Source organism: Rhinolophus sinicus, chromosome 12 (assembly GCF_057876585.1).
Source record: "Rhinolophus sinicus isolate RSI-liver-muscle chromosome 12, RSI-T2T, whole genome shotgun sequence".
NCBI lineage: Eukaryota > Metazoa > Chordata > Mammalia > Chiroptera > Rhinolophidae > Rhinolophus > Rhinolophus sinicus.
The window spans coordinates 46191863-46207671 of record NC_142512.1 but is presented as its reverse complement, the minus strand read 5'-3'; the positions used below and the strand labels follow the sequence as shown (position 1 = coordinate 46207671).

The window sequence follows — 15809 nt, the reverse complement described above, 5'->3', positions numbered from 1 at the left end:
GTGTGAAGAGGATGGCCTTTTCAAAAGTCATCCTCCAAAACACTGTTCTTGAATGGGTCATCAGGACCCATTGGTTCACTCGCCATGTTTCCCAACCTCATCTTATTTAAAAAAAAAAAAAAAAAAAAAAAGGTATATTGTAGTTTCAAGATATTTCTGAAGTATAAAAGCAGTACGACTAGATCAGGAAAACAATAAGGACATGCATCTCTTCAAAAGTGTTACAAGACCACAAGTTTTAAGAGGGTAAACGTTTTCCTTTGGATGTTACCAAAGTTCATTCAAAACAATTTTTAGACCGTAGAATATTTAAGATAGCTATTTAAAGTTTATATTTTTGTACAAGTTCAGTGGGGTTATTTTCGAAGAATCAAAAGACATGAAAAACAAGGGTAGTTTTTTGCCCCAGATTTTGATGAATTTTGATACATCTTTGACAAACATTGTATTTCTTCTTTAATGGTGTTCCTCAAACAAAACAGTTAGCAAAACATTTGAATTGCCATGTGTAATGTCACATTGTAATGTAAACATCAAATAAGGTACCCAAATTTTTACTGGAGGGGGGGAAAAAAAAACCTTAAAGCGGCACAATTCTTGATACCACTGGAGTGGGGAGAGCCAGATTACAAACATTTACACATGCATAGTGAGGGAAAAAAGGATTTTACTAAATTCACGCATTTTTAAAATAGTTATTAAGTCTACTAAGCACCAACAATCCTAAAAATTTTTCAGCTTCATGATTTGTTTAAAAAAAAACCACACTATCAAATTAACATTAAAAACAAGCTTGAAGTGTAGCTTGTCCAAAAATAACTAAGTATGCCAATGTTTTTTCACTATATAAAAAACAGTGGCATACAAAATACACCTGCAAAGAATGCCTTTAACTCTATCCTACAGTGGATGGAGATTACAACAGCACATCACACAGTCTAAAACTATAAAAGTTTTAGAATGCAGCATCTTGTCACAAAAAAAAAAAAAAAAGCTGATAAAACTTAAAGTATTTAGAAGATGCTGCCCCTTTATTTTAAAAAAGTTTTAAATGAATTTAAGCAAAAATAACATACATTTGTACATCAACTGGCCATTTCTGGTACAGAAACCCAGCATATGGTAATATTATTGAATAAATGTAAATGCTACTTACAACTTTTTTTCTTTTTAAATACATTTTAGACAAACTTTTTTCTTTTTTTTTTAATAGTTGCACAATTAACCTCTTAGCTGCTAGCTTGATGCAAACATATGTAACAATACACAAATTTAAAAATATTTTTTATTCTACATAAAAGCTGTCAAAATTCCGACTCACGTCAAAAATGCAAAATAATGGAATATACTTTTAAAAAATTAGTTGCAAGTCTAGCAGCAAAGCCATTAAGTGAGAACATATTTAATATTAAAACAAAGGGAACTGTGCATCTATAGATGAGGTCCAACTATCTTAATTCTATCGATACAAACAGAAATTAAAACATTCTCCCTGGAGGGAAAAAAAGTGATTATTTAAAATAGGAGTAAAAGCCATTGCTGCCCGAGGAGCTCCCCAGGCTAAGTTCCTGGAACAGGGACAGAGGGTCGCTGCTCTTCTTGGCTTGCTCGGGTGGGGGCCGGGGCTTGGGGGGGGCCCGCAGAGCGCTGGCGTAGGACATGGCGGGCTTGCTGCCCCCACAGCTCTGCGGGCTGCTGCTGGCGGCCGACTCCGCGATCTGCTTGTTGGGCAGGAGTGGGGGGAACTGGCCGAGATGCTGCAGCACCTTATAGTTGAAGGAACTGGACACCTCAAGGTTTTCGGACTTCAGTTGATCCTCAGAGGGTTTGACGGTCTTGGGTGGAGCTACAAGCAGAAAACACGGAGTTAAAGACAGGCCCACTAATACTGTGCATCTCCTCAACCCTGTGTCACAGCTGGGTCTCATCTCCGGGAACTCAGTGACAGGAGGGCCACAAGGGCGGATGACGTCTGCCACAGACGGTCAAGTCACAACACATCTAAGCAAATTCTCTGTCTCATTAACACTCAGAAAATAATTAACTATGTGAACTGGAATAGCTAACAGAAAAAATAAAGGTCAAGTCTGAAGGTTTGCTTCAAAAAACTCATTTGTACAATTGTACATTTTCATATTTATTGTATTAACTGCTCATAGTTTGAACATGGGAACAAACATGTTCTTTCTTAAATAAAAATAAGTCGTATTCGCAGACTTCTGGTCAAAATAGCTTTTATTATTAACCTAAGTAATAGTAGTGGATTCCACTTCTTAATAATGCTACCTTTCCTTGTAATGTATATTATAAATAAACATGGAATAAGATGGAGGAAAACAACTCTAAACTTTGCCTCATAATCTGCCTGACTTTCAAGGTCCTGTAAAATTTGACTCTACTCTTTCTAATTAATTTTAATGTCCACTAAATCATAACTTGTTTTCAAACGGTGTTTTTGTTTTCTATCTTTTAAAAATTTAACTAATGTTATATTGGATTATAATCATAATACATATTTATTGAGGATAACTTGAAAATTACACACACACACACACAAAAAAAAAACCAAAGAAGAAAATAAGTCATTCATATTCCAAAACATCAGAGATAAGCCTTAATTTGTATATTTTTTTCCTTAGGGCATTATATAATGCAGATATTTCATAACTTATTTAAGTAACCTCTTGTTTTTAGAAATTTGAATTATAGCCAATTTTTCACTTTTATACACTGTGATAAAGGTTATCACAGATAAATATTTTAAAATATTCATGACTATTTCCTTAGGATAAATCCCTAGAAATATAATGGCTGGGTCATATGGCATATACAAAATAAAAGCTTTTGATAATTATGGCCAAACTTCCCTGCAGGAAGATACTGCCAATTTATACTGAACCAACTATGTTGACCTTACTCGATCACAATACTGGTATTATCATTTTTTTAAATCTTAGCCTATGACATACAAAATCTTGTTGTAGCTCTAATTTGCATATCTTTGATTATGGGGTTTTATGGACGTTTTCCCCTATGTTTATTACCTATTTGTAGATTGGGAGGTTCAGGTAAAAATATTTCATTCTTCAGTCTTAGTATTTCATTGACTTGATATGCTAACTTCATGGTTGTCTTTTAAAACTTTAAAAATTCATAAAATTGTTCAAAATTTTTTAAACCACTTAATATCCTTCTAGAACATTCATCTCTTTTCTGTCTCTATGTTACCGATTTTGTGAATGAAATAATTGCTTTCAAGAGCATTAGTTTAACAAACAGTTTAGTATAAAAATGGCCAGTACTAACACAATACATAAAATAAACATCTTATTGGCTATTCAAGAACTCACTATTTTTATTACTAAGATTATTATTTAACCAGTTCTCATTTTCATGACACTATCATCAATTTAAAATGTTTTCATTTAAATAATACAAAACAATATTTTAGAGGCGGTTTAACCTAATGCCTACTTTCCTAACTGTGAATTTAATACCTCTATTAATGTATCATATATACTGCAGATAAGAGCAACTATTCTTTAAAACTATGAATTTTACTAATCTGACAACCAATGATCTTTTTCAAAATACATATCTCTGTTGAATCTTACATTTTCATCCATGTATTAAAAGAAAATGTCTGATAAGGCATGTCTTGTCACCAAGATAAGTGAATATATATTATTCACATCCGTGTTAGATAGGCGAAGCCCAGCTGCACCACCCTGGAACCACCACACGTAAGGCCCTGCGGTGCGGCTGGGTCACCCCTCAACTGCAGAGGACCTATTTTCATTATCTCCTTACTCAGCAGGCACTGATAAGAGCCTGAAGCGTGATCAGTGACAAAATGGGAAATCCAAAGTGCAAAAAGGGCAAAGACATGGTCTCCGCTCTCAGGCTTAACAACAGTGGAGAAAATATTTTCCTTCTGATTTACCACTGGCAATTGCTATGTTCCTCTAAAAATACACACACACACACACACACACACACACACACACACACACACACACACAGAGAGATAGACAAGAAGTTATGCTTCAGGATATTAGTGATTTTTGAATTAATTTTTTAATACTTAACTGTTACTTCCAACTAAACAGCACTATAATTTATCTCTTAACAATGAAGAAATAATTTTATATTTGTGAAAAAGATACCAGAAATGACATGCACTTTGGGCATTTGTTCAGGAACTTTCTACCTCATTGATTCAGGTCAGATTTTTATTGATTTTGGCCAAAAGCTACCCTAAAATTTAGGTGGCAAAAAGAAGAGAAATGATGTCATCTTTTAAATAAATTATAATAAAACAACGAAAGTAAATTTTCATCACTGATTTGTAATTTAGATGTTTCTCAGGAAATTCAAACATGAGAATATAAGCGTATTTATGTTAGACTTTTATAATGACAGAGCAACTCCAGGTAAAATACAGCAGCTTATACCTGGCAGGTACTAAAGAATGTTTCAAGATTACAATGACAATGTCTCTTGCCAGGAAACAAAACCAAAATCTTTTTAATGCGTTTTATCCTACCATATTTACTGTTCTAAACATATGCTTGTATGTCACATACTCTAAAATCGGTCAGTTACAGAAACAATGGATTCACATTCTACAGGTGAGCAAAATTAATTTCAAATACAAAGGGGACTACCAGGGCAGAAATTCACCAAAGGTCACACAGACTTTTCACAAAGATCAATGTCTACAGCCTACAAAGAGAAGGCTATAGATTACAGAACTCAAATAGTACCATTCATTTCTTTACATTCAAAATACATCCATAAAAAAAGAGTGGACAAAGGAAAGATAAAAGTGCATTCAAGTTCAAGGTTAAAGAGGAAGACTTTAAACATGCCCCCATACAAGTTTAGAGCCTTGTCCATTCCAAGGCCTTGCCATGCTTGCTTTTTTTTTTTTTAACTCTTTAGCCTTGGATTTCTCAATTCATTAGAACACAGGGAATAAACAAGGGATATCTAAATCTCAAAATGTTAGACTTTACTGGTTTCTCTCATGGCCAAACTCTACTGTATAGTAAACAGTCAACAACTTTATTGACAGAAAACTTTGAAAACTGCTGTTGACCTAACCAATTCCCACCACCCCCAACTCTTAAGAAACAAACAAACAAAAACAGAAAACAAACTTTTCCCAAGCAAAGGTATTCTATCTAGTATTTAGAAATATGTGTTAAGTTCCATTACTTCTTTGATTCGTTGATGGGTTAAAATGATCGGTTCCCAAATATGGGTAGATCTACTTACATTATTCCAGACCATAAAATGGAATCAATACAGTCCCAATTAAGATGTATGCCTGAGGCACACCTACAAGCTATGACCGTTAAATATTGTTTAAAGATAATAATGCAAATGGGGAGTATGGGTGGGAGAAGAAAAACTATTAAATGTCCAGGAGCTGAGTAGTTAAAATTACAGTGTTAGCAACCTACCAACTCTGTCTTACCTATCAACTCTCTGGGCTGAGCTGTCCTGCTGGAGCCATTGCACGGAATGTTCTGGTAGGGGGTAGGTGAGGTGTTTATCCAGGACTCCGGGGATGAAAAGTTGAAAGAAGATTGGTTATTATGGTCCTGAAGCTCTTTACACTGAGCAAGGCTGTCTTGAGGAGTGCTCACTTCTTCAGAACAAGGCTGGACTGAGCTAGATGAGATTCTTCTTTGGTACAAGGGCCGACCAGGTCCTCTGGGCTCATACTACACAAAGAAAAAGGACATTTCATGAATCAGTGAAACGTACACCCCCTTCCCTTAGGTACACGGCAATCTCACTGTATCAAATAGAAATTCTCAAAATTATTCTCTTCTGTGACCATGAACACCCCCCGTCCCCAAAGCAGGCTGAACTCTGGACATGGTATCAGGAAATGTGGGTTTAAAACTCATTTTGGCACTTAGTAGCTGGTCCAATGACAACATACATTCAATTTCTGATTCTGTTTTCTTGTCTGTAAAATATAGAGCTGAGCTTCCTCTCTTCAGTTCTAAAATTCTATTGATGTTTTAGGTAACATTAGATTAAGAATAAGAATGAAAAGGGGGCTGGGTGAGACAGGGGAAGGGATTAAGAAGTACAAATTGGTAGTTACCAAAGTTATGGGGATATAAAGTACAGCACAGAGAATATAGACAATAATGTTGCAACAACTATGTATAGTGCCAGGTGGGTACTAATTGGGTATCACTGCATAAATTATATAAATGTCTAACCACTATGCATGCTGTACACCTGAAACTAATATACAATAATACTGAATGTCAACTGTAACTGGAAAAAAAATTTTTTTTTAAAGAATAAGAATGAAGAAACATATCTGCTCAAAATTAAATGGGAAAATTATAGTCACAATCAATCGAATCACAGCCGTCTTGAACAGTCATCCATTCTAGGCTTATCTCTTGGGCGTGAGCCTTCACAACCTCCCGATTTATTATTCCCTAGACGGAGCAGATGGCAAGATCCGCTTCCTCCTGCCCCACAGAAGTACTCCTGATTGAACTCACTGAGCGTAGTCCTTTGGACCGTCTTCAACTGACACAGAACATTCATTGCTTTTTTTTTAAAAAAAAAAAAAAACCTTTATATGTCTGAAACCCAATTAACTTATTCTGTATATTTTCTCCACCCTAAACCGCACAACCTGAATTCCTTTAACCCTCCCAACAAGATCTATTTGCCAGCCATTTCAAGATTTCTCACTGTTACTTAAGTACTCTCTAATTTTTTTCTTGCTGGACTGCGGTGACTAATACTTAGTCTCAGTTCTAAGTGGCAAGGCAGTATGGGGTGGTAGTTAGGTATGCGGCCTCAGTCGAGAGCCGCACTGACTACCTGGGTTAGACTTTATAGGCCGTCTTTTGCAAGCAATGTCACCCTGGGCAACCGACTTAACCTCTTGGGAACTTCATCTGTAAACGTGGCTTCATCATCCACAGTACCTACCTCTTAGGATTACTGTGAGAATTAAATGAGCTCAGCATGTATATCAGTTAGAGCTGTTCCTGGCACATAGGAAGGGCTTGTTGTTATATAATTGTTTTCATGCAACACATAAAAAGATTCCACGTTAGATCTTAAATGACAGATTGGAATTGCCTTCTTTGCCCCCAGTAATAATAGATTCGCTATTCAGTCTGCGATCGTTATGAGTCTGAGGGAATCTTTTACTGTTGTTGTTAGCAAAAATCAGAAATCAGGCACTGGAGGTTAGATTACAAAGAAGAGAGAAATGAATTGGCATAGTCATAGCAGGATGTTTTTTGGGACTGTAAGCACAAGCAGATATTGTCAGACAAATTAAAGGGGGGAAATTGCGGTACAAGCACTGTGAGGGTAAGGTTGTCACAGACAGAATCACCAGAATATAAACCAGGGAAGGGAATGGGTCTGGACGGGCTGGCCTTGTGCAGAGAGGCAGGAAAGTGTGGGAAGAGAACAATGCTCTCGCTATTAAATGATGAGTGTCCATTTCCACATTTTTAGCTACTGGCTGAGAAAGGGGAGAGAGAATACTCTTCCATCTAGTTAATCCTTTTCTCATATATTTTTTATTATTCTTCTGTCACTAAGTATCTAAATTAATCTTTAATTTTACTCTGCTTTAAAGGCAATTTTTTTCAATGGTCAACGTCATTCTGAATTTGATTCTGAATATTATCCATGCTAACTGATTTAGTGTCAACTGTGAATTTAATCAGCACATTTGAGATTTCTTTGTCTAGGTCATTAGAGTACAGTGTTGAGAAGAATAACCAACCTTTCTCAACTGCTTTCTGTTCTCTATGGGTAGGCAATCCCTGAACCACTGATCACAACAGCTTGTACAGTGTGTCTTTCTTATCAGTGTTACGAAGATGATGAGCTCTTACAATCAAAATGAAGTGTTTCTTTTTATTACCATGTCCTGAGTGTTTAGCCCAGTCACAATCTGTAGGAGGTCCCTTTCTAATGTCTTTATGTGTGAATACTTAAATACAAAACTAATAATGTCTGTTATGGCCTCAGAAGGAACAGGTGATAATAATCAAATCCCCTGGTGATACAGAACACTAAATATGCTCATATAAATTCAGGTATTAGTCTTATAAGCGTCTTTTCATTAAATATTTAACAGATATACTCTGGTAGTATAAACAAACACTCTTGTAATGAATAGATATATGAACCACAAAGCTTAACTGAGAAAAACTAAAAAATCAGAAAGCAACAGAAAGCTGATATAAAAGGAGACAATATTCAATTAAACTTTTTAGAAAATGTGTACCATCTATATCTTCCAAACTGGAAAAAAAAAAAAAAATTGAAAATAAAAATCAGAGTTGACAGGCACAGCAGTACTCGGGGAAGTATTGTGTAAAATATTTATAACAGCTCCTAAGCTGCTATAGACAGAGATTAATGTGTAGATGAAATATGAAATTCAATTCCAAATCACATTATGAGTATAATCGATCCTTTGTTAGAAAAAGAGCCAAAACTTGAAATTGTTTTTACGTTCTTCAAATTAGATAGATATATTGAAGGTTTTATATGTATATATAAAAGTCTGCCGGTATATCTATTTCACGTAACACAGATGACGGTAAATGCCTGAAAATATGATTTGCTACTTTGGAATCTTTCCTCAAAGGAAATTTGAGTATAGGCAGAGAAATCTTGATGACAACTGAATAAAATGATTTATGGACCAAATAGACTATATTTCAGCAGTTTTGTAGTTTTCAGCATACAGATCCTATACCCGTTTTGTTAAGATTTACACCTGAGTATTTTGTTTTACTTTAGCTATTGTAATGGTATTGGCTTTTACAATTGGGTTTCCAATTGCACATTGCTAGTTATAGAAAAAAGACTGATTTGTGTGTGTTGACCTTATATCCTGTAACCCTGCGAAACTCACATTAGTCATAGGATTTTTGCTGGTGTTTTCTGGGTAAATTCCTTGGGGGTTTCTCCACTGACAATCATGTCATCTGCGAATAGGGACAGTTTTACTGCTTCCTTTCCATTCCACATGCCTTTTATTTCTTTCTCTTGCTGTACTGCACTAGCTAAGACTTCTAGTACAATGCTGAGTACGAGTGTTGAGAACACACAGCTCACCTTGTTCCTAAATCTTAGAAAGCATTTAGTGTCTACCATTACGTATGATGGTAGCTGCAGGATTTTATAGGTGCCCTTTAACAGGCTGAGGAATTTCCCTTCTATTTCTAATTTGCCAAGTTTTTATGAGTAGATGTATTTTGTCAAACGTGTGTGGGTTTTTTGTTGTTGTTGTTGATATAATCATGTGATTTTCCTCTTCAGATTATTAATATGGTGGATGACACTGATTTATTTTCAAACACTGAACCAGCCTTGCATTCTAGGAATAAGCCCCGACGTGGTCATAGTGTATTAATATTTTTCTATATTGCTGAATTCAATAAGCTAATGTTTTGTTGAGATGTTCTCAGATATCACTCTGTAGTTTTCTCTTTTTTGTACCGTCTTTGTCTAGTTTTGGTATCAGAGTAATGCTGGCCATATACGATAGGTTGAGAAGTGTTCCCTTCTCTTCCATTCTGTGGAAGAGACTGTATAAATTGGTGGTATTTCTTCTCTACATGTTTGGGAGGAACAAGAGGACACAGAAAAAAAGACAAGGTTTGGCCCCACTCTCTAGATACCACAGCTCCACCAAACAGAGATGGCTCCCCTCCCTCAGAGTTTTGGCTCTTGCAGGATTTCGTTGTAACCAAAGTCACCACAGTGGAATTTTAAATCCCGTATTACAAATACCTTTTTTTTCCTTTGTGACCTTTTGTTTCTACAGTATAGCTGACAAAATTGTACATGTTTTATTTTTGTTTGTTTTGTTTTTGTTTGTTTTTTAATCTAAAATGCCAAGCTTGAGCCCTTGCCTGGAGGTTCTCTGGGGCCTCCCCCCCGTCACTACATCCTTGAGTCTGGAGCTGAGTGCAAACGCTTGTGGAGACAAGTGGAAGCATGGGGAAGGCCACGGCATGTTAGAGGAAGGTGCGTTCCAGGGCCAGTCTGGGCAGCATGTTCTCCCAGAGCAGAAGGCTGTGACGCCTGTCTTTCCGGGGTTCTTATAACCCAGTCAATGAGTTCGACACTCTAATCGGCCACCGGGGCCACTGTCTTCTGACACAGCCTGGCCAGGAACCCTGCCATCTGCAGAAGGGAGTTCACACCTTCTGCTATTTTCATGTAAGCATATCTAATTTCCTTAATAAACTCTAGTTTCAAATATTCTGCCATTTGGAAGATTTCACACACTCGAAAAATGCTGCCAATGATGTCTTCCTGTGAACAGCCGAGATGCCACAGGTGAGCGAGAATCTCGCAGGCTTCGTCGATATTGGCCTTCACACAGGGCTGGGCGTGGGGCTCGTCACAGACCTTGAATACATTCTCACTGTTAATAAAGCCGAATCCCGAGAAAACAGACTGCACGTTGTTCAGTGCCTGCCTTGTGTCTCCCTGGGAGGTGAAGACAATGGCTTCCAGACCATCGTCAGCGTATTGCACCTTCTTCTCGATCACGCTCATTAACCTTGTAAGGATCTGGGCGTTGGTCAGCTTGATGTAACGAAGGGCTGGGCACTGGGACTGAAGGGGCTCTGACTTTATCCAAAGCATTACAAGCAAGAGCAAAGCGCGTTGTTTTGGAGAAGGTTTCCATGATTCTCCTCAAGGCTTGCTGGGCTCCATCAGTCATGCTGTCTGCTTCATCTTGTTCAATTATAAATTCTCATACAATACGAAGGTTACTTTTTCATTAACAAAATTATCTTTTGGAGATGCTTACAATTCTCTCTTAATCTAAAAATATGTTTTGGGCCTGAATCGGTTTAGGCCTGGATTTGTGTGATCCAAAGAGAGGCAATGTAACCTTGACTGAAATTAAAATGTAAAGGGCATGCAAAGATTCTGGGGCAGAAATTAGACCTTGCTTGTGTATTCCCAGCATCTAATGCACCTGATAAAACTCTTCAATAAATATTTGACAAAAGACTTAAAATGCTGAATGTTGATTAAATGCCATATTGTCTATTTAATTTTCCCAAGATTTGAAGAAGAAATTCTTGACTCTAGAACATTCCTGGGCTACACTAATTTACTTTAATTTACTTTCCCATAAAGTTATCATCTTATGTTTACAGCACTGTGCTCTAGTTTCCCATAGAGATACAAAGTTACCTAGAAAGAAAGAAATTAGAAAGTAGGGAGGAGAGGCGTACTACTGTAAGATTAAAAACAATCAATATTTTTTAAAATAATAAATAATAAAAACAATTAATATTAGCAAGGCAGGAAATGTGTGATGAATAAACTGTAGTTTGCAACAGTAATGTCTATGGGTTCATGGGATGTAATCTACTGAAAAGTACTTGATAAATTATAACAATATTTTTTTAAAGGCATGATTCCCAGTTAAGGGTGGAGATTGGCCCAAGACTCCACTAAAACAACAATAAATGAATACAAAAGATCTATAGCAATCAAGATCAGATGACTAGCCATCAACAAAGGACACATTTCTGGAATATATGGAGACTCCGTGGATGAATGGTGTCTGTAGAAGAAGAATGGGAGTTACAACTCCCAACCAAGAAGAGAATTAATCCGCTCTGCAGAATTCCACAAAGGCTCAGGCCTCAGAAACACCAGCTACAATGGAAAGTGAAGGGAAGATGAAGGAATGTAACTGGGGGGATTAACTGAAAGTCAGTACAGGGAACAGCTGGTCTCACTCTGCACTCCTCCCCAACAACCAAAGGGACTCCAGCATGAAAAAGTCCCCCGGGGAAAGGCCTGCCACGCAGTAAGTCCTGAGACATACATAAAACTACCAAGTTGCTTTTTAGTAACACAGATCATCAAGCGTTACCAGACGTTAAGGGGAGTTCTCCAGCATAAAAGATAAGGAAAGAAGGGAGCTCCAGGAAAACTAAGTGATGGCGATGTTTTAAAATATTTTTAAAATATTGTTTTAGTTCTTACTAAAATCTAAAACAAAACAAAAACAAGATGTTATGAAAAATCAGAGAATAAAGAACTCTTGGAAATTTAACATTTGAGGGCTCAAAATGTAAACTGCAACAGAAGGGCTTGTAGATGAAATCAAGGAAAACTTTCATAAAGTAAGAAAAAATACAAAGATATTAAAACATGAGGGCCGGCCCGGTGGCTCAGGAGGTTAGAGTTCCATGCTCCTAACTCCGAAGGCTGCCGGTTTGATTCCCACATGGGCCAGTGGCCGCTCAACCACAAGGATGCCAGTTCAATTCCTCGACTCCCACAAGGGATGGTGGGCAGTGCCCCCTGCAACTAAAATTGAACACGGCACCTTGAGCTGAGCTGCCTCCCGGATGGCTCAGCTGGTTGGAGCGCGTCCTCTCCACCACAAGGTTGCCGGTTCGACTCCGGCAAGGGATGGTGGGCTGTGCCCCCTGCAACTAGCAAAGGCAACTGGACCTGGAGCTGAGCTGCGCCCTCCACAACTAAGACTGAAAGGGCAACAACTTGAAGCTGAACGGCACCCTCCACAACTAAGATTGAAGAAAACAACTTGACTTGGGAAAAAAAAAAAAGTCCTGGAAGTACACACTGTTCCCCAATAAAGTCCTATTCCCCTTTCCCAATAAAATCTTTAAAAAATGAGAGAAAAAAATGAGATTTGGAGAATCCAGGAGGTGTACTATCTTACTGACAAAAGATTCAGAAAGTGGCTACAGAAAAGAGATGGTAGGAAATTATCAAAGAAATAATATCAGACAATTTCAAAAAGCTGAACGAACAGTTATGCATCTTTCTCTACAGCAGCACTGTCCACAAGACCTTCCCATGTCCGTGGAGATGTCCTGTACCTGGACTGTTCAACAAGGTGGCCCCTTGCCACACATGGCTGTCAAGTAACTGAAATGTGGCTAGTGAAACAAGGAACAGATTGTTTTATTATATTTCATTGCAAATCACACCTAATACATCAAGAATTCCTCTAGCTTTTACCTACAAATAGATCTTGAACTTGTTTACTTCTCGCCATTTCCATTGTTACGTCATCGTCCAAGCCACCACTGATTCTTGCCTAGATAATTACGATACCATCCACTATTTCTTTAACATGATTTTAAAATAGTTATAAAATAAAATGCATTATCTTAACAGAATTTTAGAAACAACTTTAATGTCACATTAGATTCATAAGATTCGATCGTACTAACAGAAACAAAAGTTTATCTTAATTTCCAAAATCATAGTACATTTATTTCTGGGTTTTATTATTGTCTTTCTTGAAAGAAAGGTATATGGAAATGATTGTGACTTTCTGGCAAAGTTCATTATAATCAATTATTTAGATCTAAATAAAGAAAACTACCACTTGAAGTATCTCACATGCAAGCGTGCTTAAATTTGCAAACAGTATTGTCCTACTAAGCAGTATTATTTCCTGACATCCAAACATGAAGTACCAGAGGAGATACTAGAATGAATGCAATATTACTTCTAGGAGAGAAATGTCAGATTCACTGCTGTGACATTCTGAGCTACTCTGAATCTATCTGGCTCTTGTTTACTCTTCTTGAATATGAAACAGTCAAGTTATCAATTATAGACCACAACACCTTTTACAATGAGAAAATTTCAGTTTGGGGAGAAAATAAAATAGTTCATAGACGTTTACCTTCAACTCATAACTATTCACATTTCTCTGAAGAATCATAATTACCATAGTTAAATAAATATCCCAGCTTTAAAAAACAAGGTAATGCCAGAGGATTTTGTTTTATTTTTAAAGAACGTTTAGAAGTGAAGTACTACATTAATGTTAATTTTCTGGTATCTGAGGTCTCTAAATTAATCATCTAGGAAGTCAAACATTTAGCAGATACAACTGGTTAACTTAAGAATCAAGAGTTCTACAATGAACCATCTCCCTCTCTTCTCCACCATGATCTCCCCACCCCCAAGAAAGGAAAACTTGATACAACTGAAGATTTAATTCTTTGGTGCCAAGAACATAATTTGGCTTTCCCCCCACATCTATTTCATGACATTGCAATCATTTCTTGTTCTCCAGGAATGAACCTTACTCATGGCATAATGCTCTGCAGAAAAGAGTGACGTTCCAGAAGCAACACAGAACAGGAAGTCAGCTCCACTTTAATTACCAACTGCTTAAGCTGCAAGTCGTTTAACTTAGTGCCTCGGCTTCCTTTAAAAAGGAGGAGTCAGAATAAAGGCTCTCCAAGGCCTCAAGTTAGTCCAAAGTTCTAAGTTTTATTTTCAAGTCTTCAATAAATCAGTCTTTGTCAAAGAAAATATAATCTCACTTTTTGTTATTAAAATATCCAAACATAATCTATCACCAGCTTTAACAATCATCATCAAGTTGATGTATTTGTTAAAATAATTCAAGTGTTATGATATATACAAGTCTACGTAAGTTATTTAAATTAAAAAACCCACAGAGTATGCTAATTGACTACAACAGTATGTATTATGGGCAATGAGTTTCTATTTTCAGATTTTTTTTCTACAGAGGGAATTTCTATGAAGTACACTGAAAGACAAGGACCGCAAAACAATTTTAGAAGATCCTTTCCTGCAAAAGAAGAATATTTCTGACAGAGAATACCCTTTATATTTCCATGTACACTTCAGTCTTGTGGGCCCCTAGGTTGTTTAAACATATAACTCTACTTTTCCTCCCTTCTTTTCTTATTTCTTGACCATTGTTTTGTTTCCTGTTACTTTTGCCCAGCTCTCAGTTTTTTTCATGAAGAGACTTTTCTGTCTACATCCATCTCCTGCCAATCAGACTGTTTCTTTACTTTTTTTGGATGGCAACTGTATCAACGACTGACATTAAGTCTAATTTTAGAGTCCTCGGGTCTTAAATAATTTCATTATTTATTACTTTAAGGCTCACTCTACTCTGTGAGAGATCTTTACATCTGGGTCAAGTATCAACTCCATATATATTTGTGTGCTTATAAATATTCTTCATGTTAATCTGTGAAATAGTTATATAGCTAAACATATGATCATTATTTTCTAAATCTACTGCTAGTATCTGTAACAAAATATAATGCTAAAATTTCAAAAGTCATTTAAAAAGGAAAAACTAAATGATTAAATTATGCATAAACTTTCTACCGTTAAAGACGGTTGTCAGTTTAAGTAAAAATTTATAATTTGCTAGCACTGTCTCATAAGGGATATCTCTACTGTATGAGGTTAGCGAGTTATTTCACATGTATATATATAAATAAATAACTGGGGGAAAGGTTAGTAACTTTATTAATTAGAGCTCTATTTAGAATTATACTATTAAAGCTAATCACTAAGGAAGAGCTCTGGTGAAAATTCCAAGTCTCATTAACTATGGTGCCAGAAACGTTAATTAAAATAGAACACCTCATTTAAATGATTAGCTTTGATAATTTAAGCATGAATAGAGGTCTAATTTATTAATTTGTTGATCACTGTCTCTGTTATACGCATTAGATGTTTTATTAGATACCATACATTAGCGATCTCTCTGAGAAGACACTTCTGAGAAGATAGCAACATTACCACCTGGTTATGTAACACCATCCACTTCTAAAGTCAGGATAGGCAGAATATATCAATCAGCCAAGAATATAATCTTCAAGTTACATTTGTACAATACTTTGCCCCATAGAAGGGAATTGGGATGGGGGTGATTAGACAATAATATTGAAATCATAACAAACAACTAACTTCAAAACTACAATTGT

General features: G+C 36.5%; 1 protein-coding gene and 1 pseudogene across 8 annotated transcripts in view; both read right to left on the bottom strand.

Moving 5' to 3' along the window:
• Window positions 1-1267: 1267 nt before the first annotated feature.
• Window positions 1268-15809, bottom strand: part of HELZ (helicase with zinc finger) — a 134253-nt gene continuing 119711 nt past the window's right edge. For all 8 annotated transcript variants that reach the window (XM_019733020.3, XM_019733019.3, XM_019733024.3 and 5 more), the window contains 2 exons: window positions 5483-5732; window positions 1268-1846 (listed from right to left, as the gene is read on the bottom strand). In XM_019733020.3, coding sequence (XP_019588579.1) covers window positions 1512-1846; window positions 5483-5732 — 585 coding nt within the window. In that variant the 3' untranslated portion in view covers window positions 1268-1511. The remainder of the gene's footprint in view (window positions 1847-5482; window positions 5733-15809) is intronic.
• Window positions 5782-11276, bottom strand: LOC141568950 (replication factor C subunit 2 pseudogene; annotated as a pseudogene).